Below are 12,329 nucleotides of genomic sequence, written 5' to 3' on the forward strand. Positions count from 1 at the left end.
TGCTCTCACACACATGGTCTGATTTTTGGGTGTTCCTTTGTGGAGTCAGGAGTTGGAATCGGTGATCCTTGTGCGTCCCCTCCAACTCAGGATATTTTATGATTCTATTCTATGATGGCACACACATCATTTAGTCTGTAATTTCTATCATATGCAGTATCAAAGCAATGGCAAGTTCAACTGTAGTTTTTGCTCAAGGATAAAATCTAATTTCTTACAAGCATACTAGGTTGAAAGAGAAGATTGAAGACAGATTCACTGTAATATCAAGTGTAAAAAAATACAGCTTTGTTAACTTCTGTAATGAACAGCAAATACAAATGACCACCATTACTGTTTTTTTCTGAGGAGGATTATGCCCTCTTAGACTTACATACAAGACTATAAGAATACCTACAGAAAGAAAAGAGCTCCTGTCATCATGTATTTTTCCTTAAATACTTTTTCTTTTTAATACTTGGTAGGTCTTCTCAAACACTACCCAAAAATATCAACAGTAGACAAGTACACACAAATGCCTACCATGTACAAATTCTTAAGCAATAACATGAAAAACAGGTAAAAATAAACACTGGTGACCCCAAAAGGAAGGTAACAAGAAGAAATGCAGTTTTTGGACATCAAATAATCTCTTTAAAGCAAACCCCATGAAAAATTGATTATTTGTTGCTTCTAAGTATGAATAATACCTGATGTGTGCAACTGTGTCTCTTCTATGTCCACTGGCATTTTGCCATTCACTTTGGTGGTACCAAGATTTTACTGGGACATTTGCAGCTCTGGCAATAGATTGTGGTTCTGCTCAAATCAGTATTTGCACATCTTATCCCATTTTAGTGCATACTTTTTTAATTTTATGTGAAATGAATACAGACTTCAGCCAGGGATGGGAGATAAAATTCTGTCTCTCAGAATCTTAAAAAGCTAACATAGACCCTTCCACTATCAAATTCATTGACAAAGATCCTCCATTAGTAGGTGTTAACATTCACAAGGTGTACTAGAAACATGAACCTGGAGGAACAGGTTTCATTTTCATCCATAAATAATACAGTATCAAACAACTGAAAAACATCTATTAGGAGAGAGATATAGCTGAGGGGCTTAGGGATTTGTTTTTTAATCACCTCAATCTGCACTCTCTCTCCACACTTTTAGAAAAATCTGGCTGTCTAGTACAATTTATTTTTTGTTTTAAAGACATTTCCCTGTAATGCCCTCTGAATAGGAAAAACATATAAAAAAAATCTGTTTCATTATCAACAACATTCTCAAATAAAGCATAATAAAGTATATCCCAAGCAAATTGCAACTCTTTTCTTACAGTTATTTTGCCATTTGAGCGTTAGCAGTGGAACCGAAATCACTGAATTAGTAAGCAAAGGATCACATACCAACAGCTTACTTGTGGCTAGAAAGGAATAATCTAACAATCCAGAGACTATAAAATTTCTTTTTACTCAATTAACTCCTAGAATAGCACAGTACAGTGTTTAGCAATTTAAAAGTAACTATTTGTCATCTTTTAATCTCCAAAAACTAGCAAAACAACATAAGAAAGGGTGTTGGAATGACCAACTGATCAGAAGCAAAAGTGAAAGAAAGAAAGAAAATTACTAATCCTCTTTCCCTGACCTCACTAGCACCTAGCAATGCCAGTAGTTAAACTTCTTTGCATTACACATTCTCAAAATGACTACCTGCACAGTGCCATCCTTCCACAGAGAATTCACTGAATCTTGTTAGCAATTGTTTTGCTTAGCAGTACAAATATTTACTAAAATTACCTAATTCTTCTTCCATTGTGGGACCTTTATTTTGAGAATTGGAGACACCGAGCACTCTGTTAAATAATATAGAAAATGCACTGCCCCAGACACCTGAAAAGGAAAAGTAAACAATGAATGGAGGCTGGTAGAAGGAAAAACAAAAGAAAAAAAAAAAGGGGGGAAAAAAAAAAGAAACCACCATGTTCCGCACTATTTAAGTAGTTGCTTTCATTCTGAACAGACCTCTGATTTTAGTACAAACTCAGGTTTACCAGAAACCAAAACCTCAAAATTCCAACCCATGTCTCTGAAATCTTTCAAATGTCTATCTTCCAGCAAATTAATAACTGTACTTCTGGTTTTACACTTTCTGTGAATGCATTTAAAACCACTACTACACAATGCTACTGAAATTAGTTTTAAGTTTCCTTCTGTCTCATACTCACCCATTAAGAAATGCAAAGGATTTTCATTGTACTTCTTCACCACTGTCCCCATAAAAAATTTGCTTCCAAACAAATCAGGAGACATAAAAGTGCCATACTTTGCCATACCAATCTCATATGGACTGAATTCCACCCAGTCTGCAAAATAAGAAATAAAAAGTTTGTTTAGTTAGCAATTTCAATCTGAATAGACATAGAGGATGTGTATACCTGAATGAATAAGACCCTGTCCAAGGAACATAACTGACAGTAAATTAAATACTAAACAACCAACAGTAATGACTTTTACATCGTGCAAGTCAAAACTTTTATTTCAAATGAAGAACAGTCTCATGCCACAGTGAAGAAGGAATTCTCATTCTCTTTTATCACAATAAAATTTGGTGGAAAAATAGGAGGTTGGAAAAACAGATGTAAAAAAGTAGCCATCAAGAATGAGAAAAAACAAAATGACATCTGTTTTTCATCTCATGCTTCCATGTGATTCCCCTTCACATGAACTGCCAACATGGGTCTAAGCTCAAAGTTTTCTTTTCACTGGGATCCTACCAAATATATCATCCAAATATGCAGATGAAAACAACAAAGGCAGCAGAAAAATTATTTGAAATCACAAGAAAGATTGTTATGTTGTGAAGGATTACAGAAGAGGAGACATTTGGATTCCACCAAAAATAGTTTCCAACAAGAAAATGCAAAGCTAAGAGACAGTCGAAGAAATTATTAGTACCAAATTATGCCAACATATCTACATGCCAGCTTATGGAATAGAGAATTCAGTACAAATATGAAACAAAATGTTCTAATGTCGTTTCTGATTTAATCAAAAAAACTTCAGAAGCAATTTCCATTCTACAGTGTATGTCTTTTTTGAAAATGGATTTTTAGCTGACTTTGAAATATTTTCTTTGGTACCAGTGGAGTTGCTAATATCTGAGAACTCACTTCAAAAAGGGAGCAAAAAGGAACAAAAAGTATTCTACATTTTCATTGTTTCATTCAATCGTCTATCTTAACTTCCACATTTTTAATAGTCATCAATTTGACTTCTTCTATAACTAAATTAGAAAAAAAAATCTGAAGCAGAAAGTCAAAAGAAAGAGCTTTAAAAATCCCCCCAGGTCATAGGATGCCATCCACTCATCCAGGTATTCAGTGTTTCCATTGAAACGTTAACCAGAACGTTAACCACTTGTACTGAAAAGGAAAGATTTAATTATGACTGTTGTGAGTTTCACTGGTGGGGCAACATTTATCTACATTGTCAGATACAACATCCTATTTTCCATATCAACCACCCACAAATACATTTTCACTGTTATTGGAACAGAGGGAAATTCCTTTGAAGACCCAGTCCAGGAATTTAAAGCTATTTCCCTTTGAGTACCATCAACAGCAGTTGGAAGATATATATTTCAGAACCATGTTGATAATGAAACTATTTAGAATTAGAATTAATTTTATCTGTGATGGTCCACCTTTTTTTTTTCACTAAAGATAATTATTTCTCAAATCATATAGCCCACTCAGGAAATAAGACGTCTGTCTTAAAATTAAAGGACTTTAGCTTCTGCCATTCCTGAAGCTCTTTGAGATAACGGCCATTCAAACGAGCAGGACTTGAATGTCCCAAGAGACAAGCCTCTCCCCGAAGGTCAGAAAGTGAGAGTGGAACCCTATACAAAGAGAAATACTTGGTGTTTCAGAGAATTTCTGTCTCAGTTAATCAGGTTAGTTCCTTGCCAGTGGCTTGAGCCAAAATGTACTGAAGTCAAAAAGTCTCAGTCGTGCTCACTGATTGCACTTTGAATGTGGTCCTCATGTAAGAGCATAACTACATTCCTACATACCAGCCTTCAGCTGGCTCTCAGAAGGGAAGACAAAGGTAATTTCCCAACAATACACACCTAGCAGCTTCAGGATAGGGCACATAAATGCACAGACAGCACTCACACATACACACACACACTCACACTCACACACTCACAGAAATGCTGGTAGCTACCGTAAGTTTACTACAAGTAGTTTCAAGAGCAAAACCCTAAAATCCAAATTTCAACTGGTCTGGCATTACAGCAGCAGGAGAAGTGGCAAATGAGGCTGTTAGAGGGATGGAAGCATGCAATACCAAAGCCAAACATTAAATTACACTCCCCTCTTTAACACTGGATATCAGTATCTCCTTATCATTAAAGAAGCTATCTTAATAATAATAATATATTTAAAAAAATAAAATAAAAAGCTGCCTCTTAACTAAATCACTGTAATTATGTTCAGTTATGATTACTGCAGTTCTGGGTATGGCCGGCGCCACCAGGGTCAGGAATACTATGGGTTGGGAAAACATGCAGAGCCTGGGGCATGAAAACTGTTAGTAGCTGCATGAAATCTTGCACCATCACTCCTCAAAGGAATGTTACCTGATATAATTAATGCATTTCAACTTGAAACTACATGAAAGATCTCACCTATGACTATAATCTAGTAAATAAGAAAGTGTAAATATTTTTATTCAAAACCTACTACATCATACCAGAAGTAGCTGTTCAGTTCTAAAAGGAGAAAAGCTTAAACAGAAACAATCAAGATCTAGCATTCTATATGATAATAAATGTGATGGTCTCAAAAAGGGAAAACAAGATCCATTGACAGAGGCAATGCCTTTTTTGTAAGCTTGAGAATGATAAGGCTTGAGAAACTTGACCAGCCTTCAGGTAGTTCTGGACTTGTTTAGAGGCCATTTCCAACCTTACTGATTCTATGATTCTATGATCCTATGATTATTACCTAAATATCATTTTGTTTTTCAGAAAGAGCAAATAAGGAACCCAAATAAAATTCCTCAGAAAACAGAAGGTCATCTGTAGTGGGTTTACGTGGCGGGGTTTTGGTAGCAGGGGGACCACAGGGGTGGCTTCTGCGAGAAGAATCCAGAACCTTCCCCATGTTACGTAAGGGCCCCACTGCTGGCCAGAGCCAGGCCAATAAGCAAGGTTCTTTGCACCACTGTGAGAGCATATTTAAGACAGGTTAAAAAAAAGTGTTGGACACAGCAGCTGGGAGAGAGAGAGGAGTGAGAAACAGCCTTGCAGGCGCCAAGGTCAGTGAAGAAGGAAGCGGAGAGGTGCTCCAAGCACCGGAGCAGAAGTTCCCTGTGGCCTGTGGCGAGGACCATGGTGAAGCAGGCTGTCCCCCTGCAGCCCATAGAGTACCACGGTGGAGCAGGGTTCCATGCTGCAGGCCATGGAGGAGACCACGGTGGAGCAGGTGGATCTGCACTGATGGAGTTTGCGGCCTGTGGAGGACTGCTGCTGGAGCAGATTCCGGGCCAGACCTGTAGCCTGTGGAGAGGAGCAGTTTGCTCCTGAGGGATGGACCCCATGGTACAGACCCATATTTGGAGCAGTTCTTGAAGAGCTGCTGTGGGCAGCCCACACTGGATCAGTTTGGGAAGGACGACATCCCATGGGGGGGACCCCACATGGAGCAGGGCCAGAGAGTGACTGAGAAGGTGCAGCGGAGACAAAGCATCAGGGACTGACCACAGCCCCCATTCCCCATTCCCCTGCACCGCTTGGGGGGAAGAGGTGGAAGAGGGTGGATGAGAGGAAGGCATTTTTGGTTTCTTTCCTTTGTTTCTCACTTCTCTAGCTTGTTAGTAATAGGCAATAAATCTTACTGTCTCCCTACTCTGAGTCTGTTTTGCCCGTGACGATAATTGTTGAGCGATCTCCCCATCCTTATCTCAACTCTTGAGCTCTTAGTGTCATATTTTCTCCCCCTTCCCCTTTGAGGAGGGGTAGTGAGACAGTGGCTGTGGTGGAACTCGGCCGCCCACCCGAGTAAAACCACCACATCATCAAAAACCAAAACAGTTACACATATGTTCAAATGGAAAGCTTTCCGATTTCTAAGAAGAAAAGCAGACATTCTCCTATGAAAACTGCAAATTAATTTACAACTTCATTTTCTATTATGAACAAATTTTTGACAGCAACTTTTCCACATACTCTTTTTCAGAAATCTGGATATTACATGATTTCTAAACCTTGGGCAAGCCACTTGGTGCTTCCCTTCTCAGTCATGTATAACTACATAGGCATATATATTCCTGTGTTTGTACAGCACCTAGCAAAACTGGACCCTTTCTCAAGTGAGGCTACTGGATGGCACTAAAAACTGTGAAATAAATGAAAGCAAAAGCCTCTTTTATGTTACCAACAGTACTTTACGCTGTGCAAGAAGTAAAAAGGAGTTCATTTCTAATTTCACTCTTCTTTTAAAGAGGAATAATCCTGCCTGTCTGAAAACGTTTCCCTTTTACTGTTTGATATATTAATGTTAAGCAGCTTTCTGCTGTTGGAGAAACACCAGCTTTTTATCTTGACTCCTGTTATTCGCTTTGCTACTTTGTGTATAAGCAACATTCTTTTCAGTTGGTAGGAAATCTTTTTTCTTTTCTTGTAGAAGATAGAGAACAAAACCTGGCCACCATTTATCATTCCACAGAAACCTAAAACAGTGGTAGGATTCATTTCCAGGGACAAAAAAAAAAAAAAAAAATTAAAAATTGACCTAAAATACACTCATTTTTTGTTTCCATTTTACTTGGTAATACAGACAGGTAAAGATGCATCTTAAGAGCCAAGAAAAAACTCGGTTCCAGGATATGCCATGAGGAATATGCCTATTCAATACCTGTTCTCTAAAGCCTGTAACTCTGACAGACAGGTGCCCACATACTGCACCAACCAAATAAGTATCCACATAAGGATGTGTTTGCTTACTCCTGAGTAACTCCTTGTTATCAGATTCTGCTGTCAGATTCCCAAAAGCCACTGAGCACATGTCCATTTCCCACATGTCCATTTCCCCATCATATTCTAAAACCATCAGAACTGTCCTTATGATGTGTTGCTTTGGTATTATACTTTGGCATCACAACTTCCTATTCTTGTTTTAAATTAAATCTCCCTGTAGTTGGTTCACAACAGTGTGAATTTTCTTAAGCCCCAAGGAATGTTTAAAATCATGTCAAATTCTTTCCTAATCCTTGCCATGACAATAATAATTTCAAAGTGTACCCAAGTTGCATGATGGAATTATTCTCGGAAGTTTTTCAAAAACAGACACGCACATCTCACTCCTTTTCTCAAATGACTCCACACAGATTGAAAACATACCTGCAAACATAAGCTCTGAGACATCTGGTTTGACATGAAGACATGTAAAGAGTGGGAGAGCACACTGTGCTTTATTGATTTTCTCCTTCATGTTACTCAGAGTGGCGTCCATTCTCTGCACGAAAAGAAAGAAGTTACGTCCAAAAGGATCCTATAACAGCCTGCTGATATTTCAGAGACTACTTTTTTTCCCTGAGTTCTCAAATACAGGGAAATGGACAAATTCGTTTACTTCCAAGAAAAACAGACCAGAAGAATTTGTAAAAGGAAGCAATTTGCTAGAATGTCTTTTATCTGCACAATTCAGGAGGAAAGGAGTAGGCAAAGAGTTGATAGGAAGGTCCATTGCATCATTATATAATGCATTATAGAATCCAAGATAACATGACCACAAACAAAACTGTATTGTTGGACAATGCAAGTTCTTCCCCTTCGTTACTGTAAAGAAAAAAAAAATAGGAAAAACCTTCTCTTATTCAGAACTGTCATTAATGATCATATAATGTTTTCCAATCTGTGCTGTTTCTGAGAAGTCAGGAAAGACTGTCACTAGGAAAAGCAAACAGACCATTAAGAGGCTTACATTTGCCAAGCAAAGGCCTGCATCTTCCTCAAAAAATATTCTGGTGTCCGCAACCAAAAACAGACTGAAAATAATTACAGCATAATAGTACTAGGAAACGTTATCTGTGAATAACCAAGAGCTTTATATCCATTTTTCACCAAGTGTGTCAGGTTCAGATTTAAGCTAAATATCTGTGCATTTGTTTAACTCCTTAATAAACAGGGACTTCTAACCAACCTCACAGGATCATCAACACCCCTTCATTGTCAGAAACTCACCTTATATATCACAGTTACTAAAAGCTGTGTTGCCTGTTTTTCAGTATTTTAGTGTTTAAAAACTAACTGTAATGTATACTTATGAAATATGCAAGTGTATATATAAAACAAGTCTGCGAATCTGTTAACATATTGCAATCTTACCATAAGATCAAATCTAAATTCTGCTTACCTGACTCACTTGAACTTGAAGACTATGTGCTTGATTCAGTCAAATATGATTTGTCAATAATAAAATACAACAGTATGAAGTGCTGCTGCTATTGTCTTATTTCTCAGAAAAAATAATACTAAGATGTGGATCTGGGCTTTCCCCTTGTAAGTAATATTTCATTAAGCAAATGCTGCTTTTCTTATAGCAAAATGTGCATAAAGAGGTTGCAATATTTTGTAAACTTTTATTGAAAATGCTTGAGCTGTAATTTTCATGGATGATATATAATGCTAAAAGGATGCTGCAAATCTCCAGCAGTTGAGTTCATTTCCACTGCACATGAATGCATGATGTTTTCCTAGCTCTTACAGAAATTAGTACCATTCAGAAACACATTCCAGAGCAAGAAGGCATTTTATGAGTTTATTATCTAGTATCCACTCAACTATAACTTTAAATATTCAAAAAACCAAAAACAAGCAAAAAAAAAAACAGCAACAGACTTATTACACAATAGTTTCACAACTCTAATAATCATAAAAATGCACTCACATTATGGATAAGTGTTTCACCTATTAGCATTCCGAAGATATCTGTGAATGTGACAGGCTGTCCTGAGCTTTTTTTATTCCATAGTGCTTCAATGTAGCGTTTGACTTTCTGAGGAGTGAGCAGCAGAAGTGGGTTGTGACTCACAGAGTTCATCAATTCTTGATTAATCTCCTTTGGTCCTTTTTCTGGAAAATCCGGATGTGAATACAAAGTTGACATGTACCTGCAATGGAAATAGGCTCTGTAAGTGCCAAACCCTGTTTTTTTTTTAGGTGCCCGAACCATACAACAAGCCCATAAATAATTTGATACAATTACTGATTAAATCAGATTTTTTACTCACTGTTTACACAATAAATTGTCTTTTTTTTTTTTTTCAAGACACAGAAAGCTAAATAATTTGTTCTAAATGGAAACATACAAACACATATTCTTCAGACACTTAGATAACATTTATGATGTAAAAGATGAAAGTGTTAATCATTTACCTATTCAAGGGATAACGGACAGAATTGTTGAAGGCTGAAAAATCAGACTTTCAAGTTGTCACAGTGTATCTAAGTTTGGAGGACTGGAGATTCTATAAGCATACATAGATAGTTCATTCACTCCAAGATGTACCCCTTTTTGTTGCTCTTCAGTGCATAATCATTATTCAAAAATTACTAAAATATATTAGTGTATTAGCATATTTTCCAGGATCTAGGTGTTCTCATAATAGGATGAAGCATTATGACAACAACACGTGCAGGGATTTGAGTCTGAGGATTTGGAAGAGGTCTATCAGGCAAATCTCAATTTTGTCATTGAGTAACTCTGGAAACTAAAGTTTTGTTTACTCAAAACAAAGTTTAGACACACATGTAGACAACTGTGGTTTTCACTTTATTGGTTTAGGTAACAGGACGGTTGAAGACTCTAGACAGGCTTTCCTAATCTACTAGAGGCTCCTTTCACTATTATTTATTCCATTAGCTGGCTCAGGTATACATGCCATACTGCAGGCATAATTCTGCGTAGCAGTTTCACACACACTGTGTAAGTTTGGCTCTGAGATCACTGCCCCGCAATTTACTTGACAGCATGATGAACCCTGTCACATGCATGATGTAAGGACTTGATTCATTAAGCCTTTGCACAGTTGCTAAAGCTTAGCATGCACGTCAGCTCGTGGGTGGAACAAACACAGCAGCAAGCTTCCATCTAAGCAGAGAAAGGAAAATGCAGGATGAAGAATTCAGTACAAGGTTGAAGCAAGATGACAGAAACAATCAGGGTGGTAAATGCATTGCTCCGAGGTTCGGCATGCATCTGAGTGAACAAGCAAAAACCTGCCTCTCCCTCCAGGAAAGGGATACTCCACCCTTCAGAAAATAGTAAGAGAAGAAGAGAGTATTATTCCCAGCTAACAGACTGCATGGAAGAAAATAAAAGAAAAAGAAAAGGAAGAAGGGGAAGGGTGGAAAGGGAAAGTAAAAAGGGGAAGGGAAAGTAAAAAGGGGAAGGGAAAGGGGAAGGGGAAGGGGAAGTGGAAGGGGAAGGGGAAAGGGAAGGGGAAGGGGAAGGGGAAGGGGAAGGGAGAAGGGGGAGAAGGGGAAGGGAGAAGGGAGAAGGGAGAAGGGAAAGGGAAAGGGAAAGGGAAAGGGAAAGGGAAAGGGAAAGGGAAAGGGAAAGGGAAAGGGAAAGGGAAAGGGAAAGGGAAAGGGAAAGGGAAAGGGAAAGGGAAAGGGAAAGGGAAAGGGAAAGGGAAAGGGAAAGGGAAAGGGAAAGGGAAAGGGAAAGGGAAAGGGAAAGGGAAAGGGAAAGGGAAAGGGAAAGGAAAGGATGCCAAAGTGTCAATTTATTTATTCATCAAGCAAGGAAAGTCTGAATAGGTGACATCCCTAAGACAGTAGAAGTGAATTTGTTTAAATACAACTGTTTCCAGCATTTGTTTCTGACTGAATCAGTTCAGATAATCTTGCTATTTTAATAAATATTCTACAGGTTTACATTGGGTCAACTTTGTATTTACACCTGAGTTTTCTAGAAAAAGGACCAGATGCCCAGCTGAGACCTTTCCAGGACATGGACTATATATCCAACCCTAGAAAGACAATGAAAAGTCTTCACGTAGCATCGCACAACTCAATTGTTCCTCATCCAGTCAAATGAAACCTTCAACTTTTGAGGAAAATTTGAAACAGTACATCCAGATGGCTGAATAGCCAGTGATAAATGTGCCTCCCCAACCATTAGTGACAGAAAACGCAACAAAGGCAAGTTTGGGATGCCAACCTCTTGTAGTTAAATCTGAATCACAAGCTGTTATTTTAGTCCATAGGTTGTTCTGTCATTTCTAAAGCTTCCAGCACTCTGAAAACTTCTTATCTAGTATGGGAGCAGGGAGCAAGCTTCACCCCAAAGTGGAAAGTAATTAAAATAACAAAGAATAGAACGGATCATTATCTATTTCAAGTAACAAGTTTAAGAGTATTTCCTTAGAACATGTAACCAAAATTCATGTACTTGCTTGAAGTTACACCAAGGGACAAAGCTCATGCCAGGCAGATCCCCCGCTCGTTGATATTTTGCTATTCCAATAAAAATCTCAAAGACATGAGACATTCATGTAAGTCCTATTATTGATTTAGACTGGAAGGAAGGAACCTTGAAGTCTGTAGTCCAACCTCCTGCTCAATGCAGAACCAACCAAAAAATCAGATTGGGTTGCTCAGGGCTTTGTTCAGTCAAGTTCTGCTTTCACATCCAGTATCTGCTGAGTCAGACAGAGAGGATGACATCTTACCCAGCCCAGTCAAGTAAGGATGGAGCAACCCATTCCAGTGCTTGACCACTCTCACTGCAAAACATTTTTCCTAATAAATAATCAAATCTCTCTTAACATAACTTATGGCCATTACCCCTTGTGTCCTTTATCTGTATACCTCCAAGAGTTTTCCTTACAGCTACTCATTAGGTAGCTGAAGACAGCAGTAAGATATGCCCCCACCACTACCTTTGCCTTCTCTTCTCAAGGCTAAACAAATCCATGCACCTCAGTTTTGCATGTGGTTCAGTCTCCTAATTCACTGGGTGGTCCTTTGATGGAGTTAATTCAGTTTGTCAGAACCTTTCTTGTACTAGGTGTACTAGACCGGATTCAGGTCCAGCTCCAGTATTTCAGTTGGTACATACAGAAAGAACTAGTTATGATAAAATTCTTTTTTGTGACATTTGGGTAATTCCTTGCAAAGTTCAAAATTTTCTTAATATGCAAAATCCCCTACTGCAATCTGATCAATTGACAATAAAAACAAGTTTTAAAGTTAGACAAAAAAGTCTGTAATTTTCACTTAATGAAAAAATGTAGTGCTAAGGAGGCCAAACAGTTAAGAAATTT

At 38.1% G+C, this 12,329-nt stretch overlaps 1 protein-coding gene across 11 annotated transcripts in view; it reads right to left on the reverse strand.

The window, feature by feature from the left end:
- Positions 1–12,329, reverse strand: part of PLA2G4A (phospholipase A2 group IVA) — a 117,268-nt gene that overhangs the window by 16,348 nt on the left and 88,591 nt on the right. For all 11 annotated transcript variants that reach the window (XM_048058954.2, XM_067001958.1, XM_013177934.3 and 8 more), the window contains 4 exons: positions 8,948–9,170; positions 7,399–7,513; positions 2,216–2,353; positions 1,788–1,880 (listed from right to left, as the gene is read on the reverse strand). In XM_048058954.2, the coding sequence (XP_047914911.1) occupies positions 1,788–1,880; positions 2,216–2,353; positions 7,399–7,513; positions 8,948–9,170 (569 nt within the window). The remainder of the gene's footprint in view (positions 1–1,787; positions 1,881–2,215; positions 2,354–7,398; positions 7,514–8,947; positions 9,171–12,329) is intronic.

The sequence above is a fragment of the Anser cygnoides genome, chromosome 8, assembly GCF_040182565.1.
Source record: "Anser cygnoides isolate HZ-2024a breed goose chromosome 8, Taihu_goose_T2T_genome, whole genome shotgun sequence".
NCBI classification, from domain to species: Eukaryota; Metazoa; Chordata; class Aves; order Anseriformes; family Anatidae; genus Anser; species Anser cygnoides.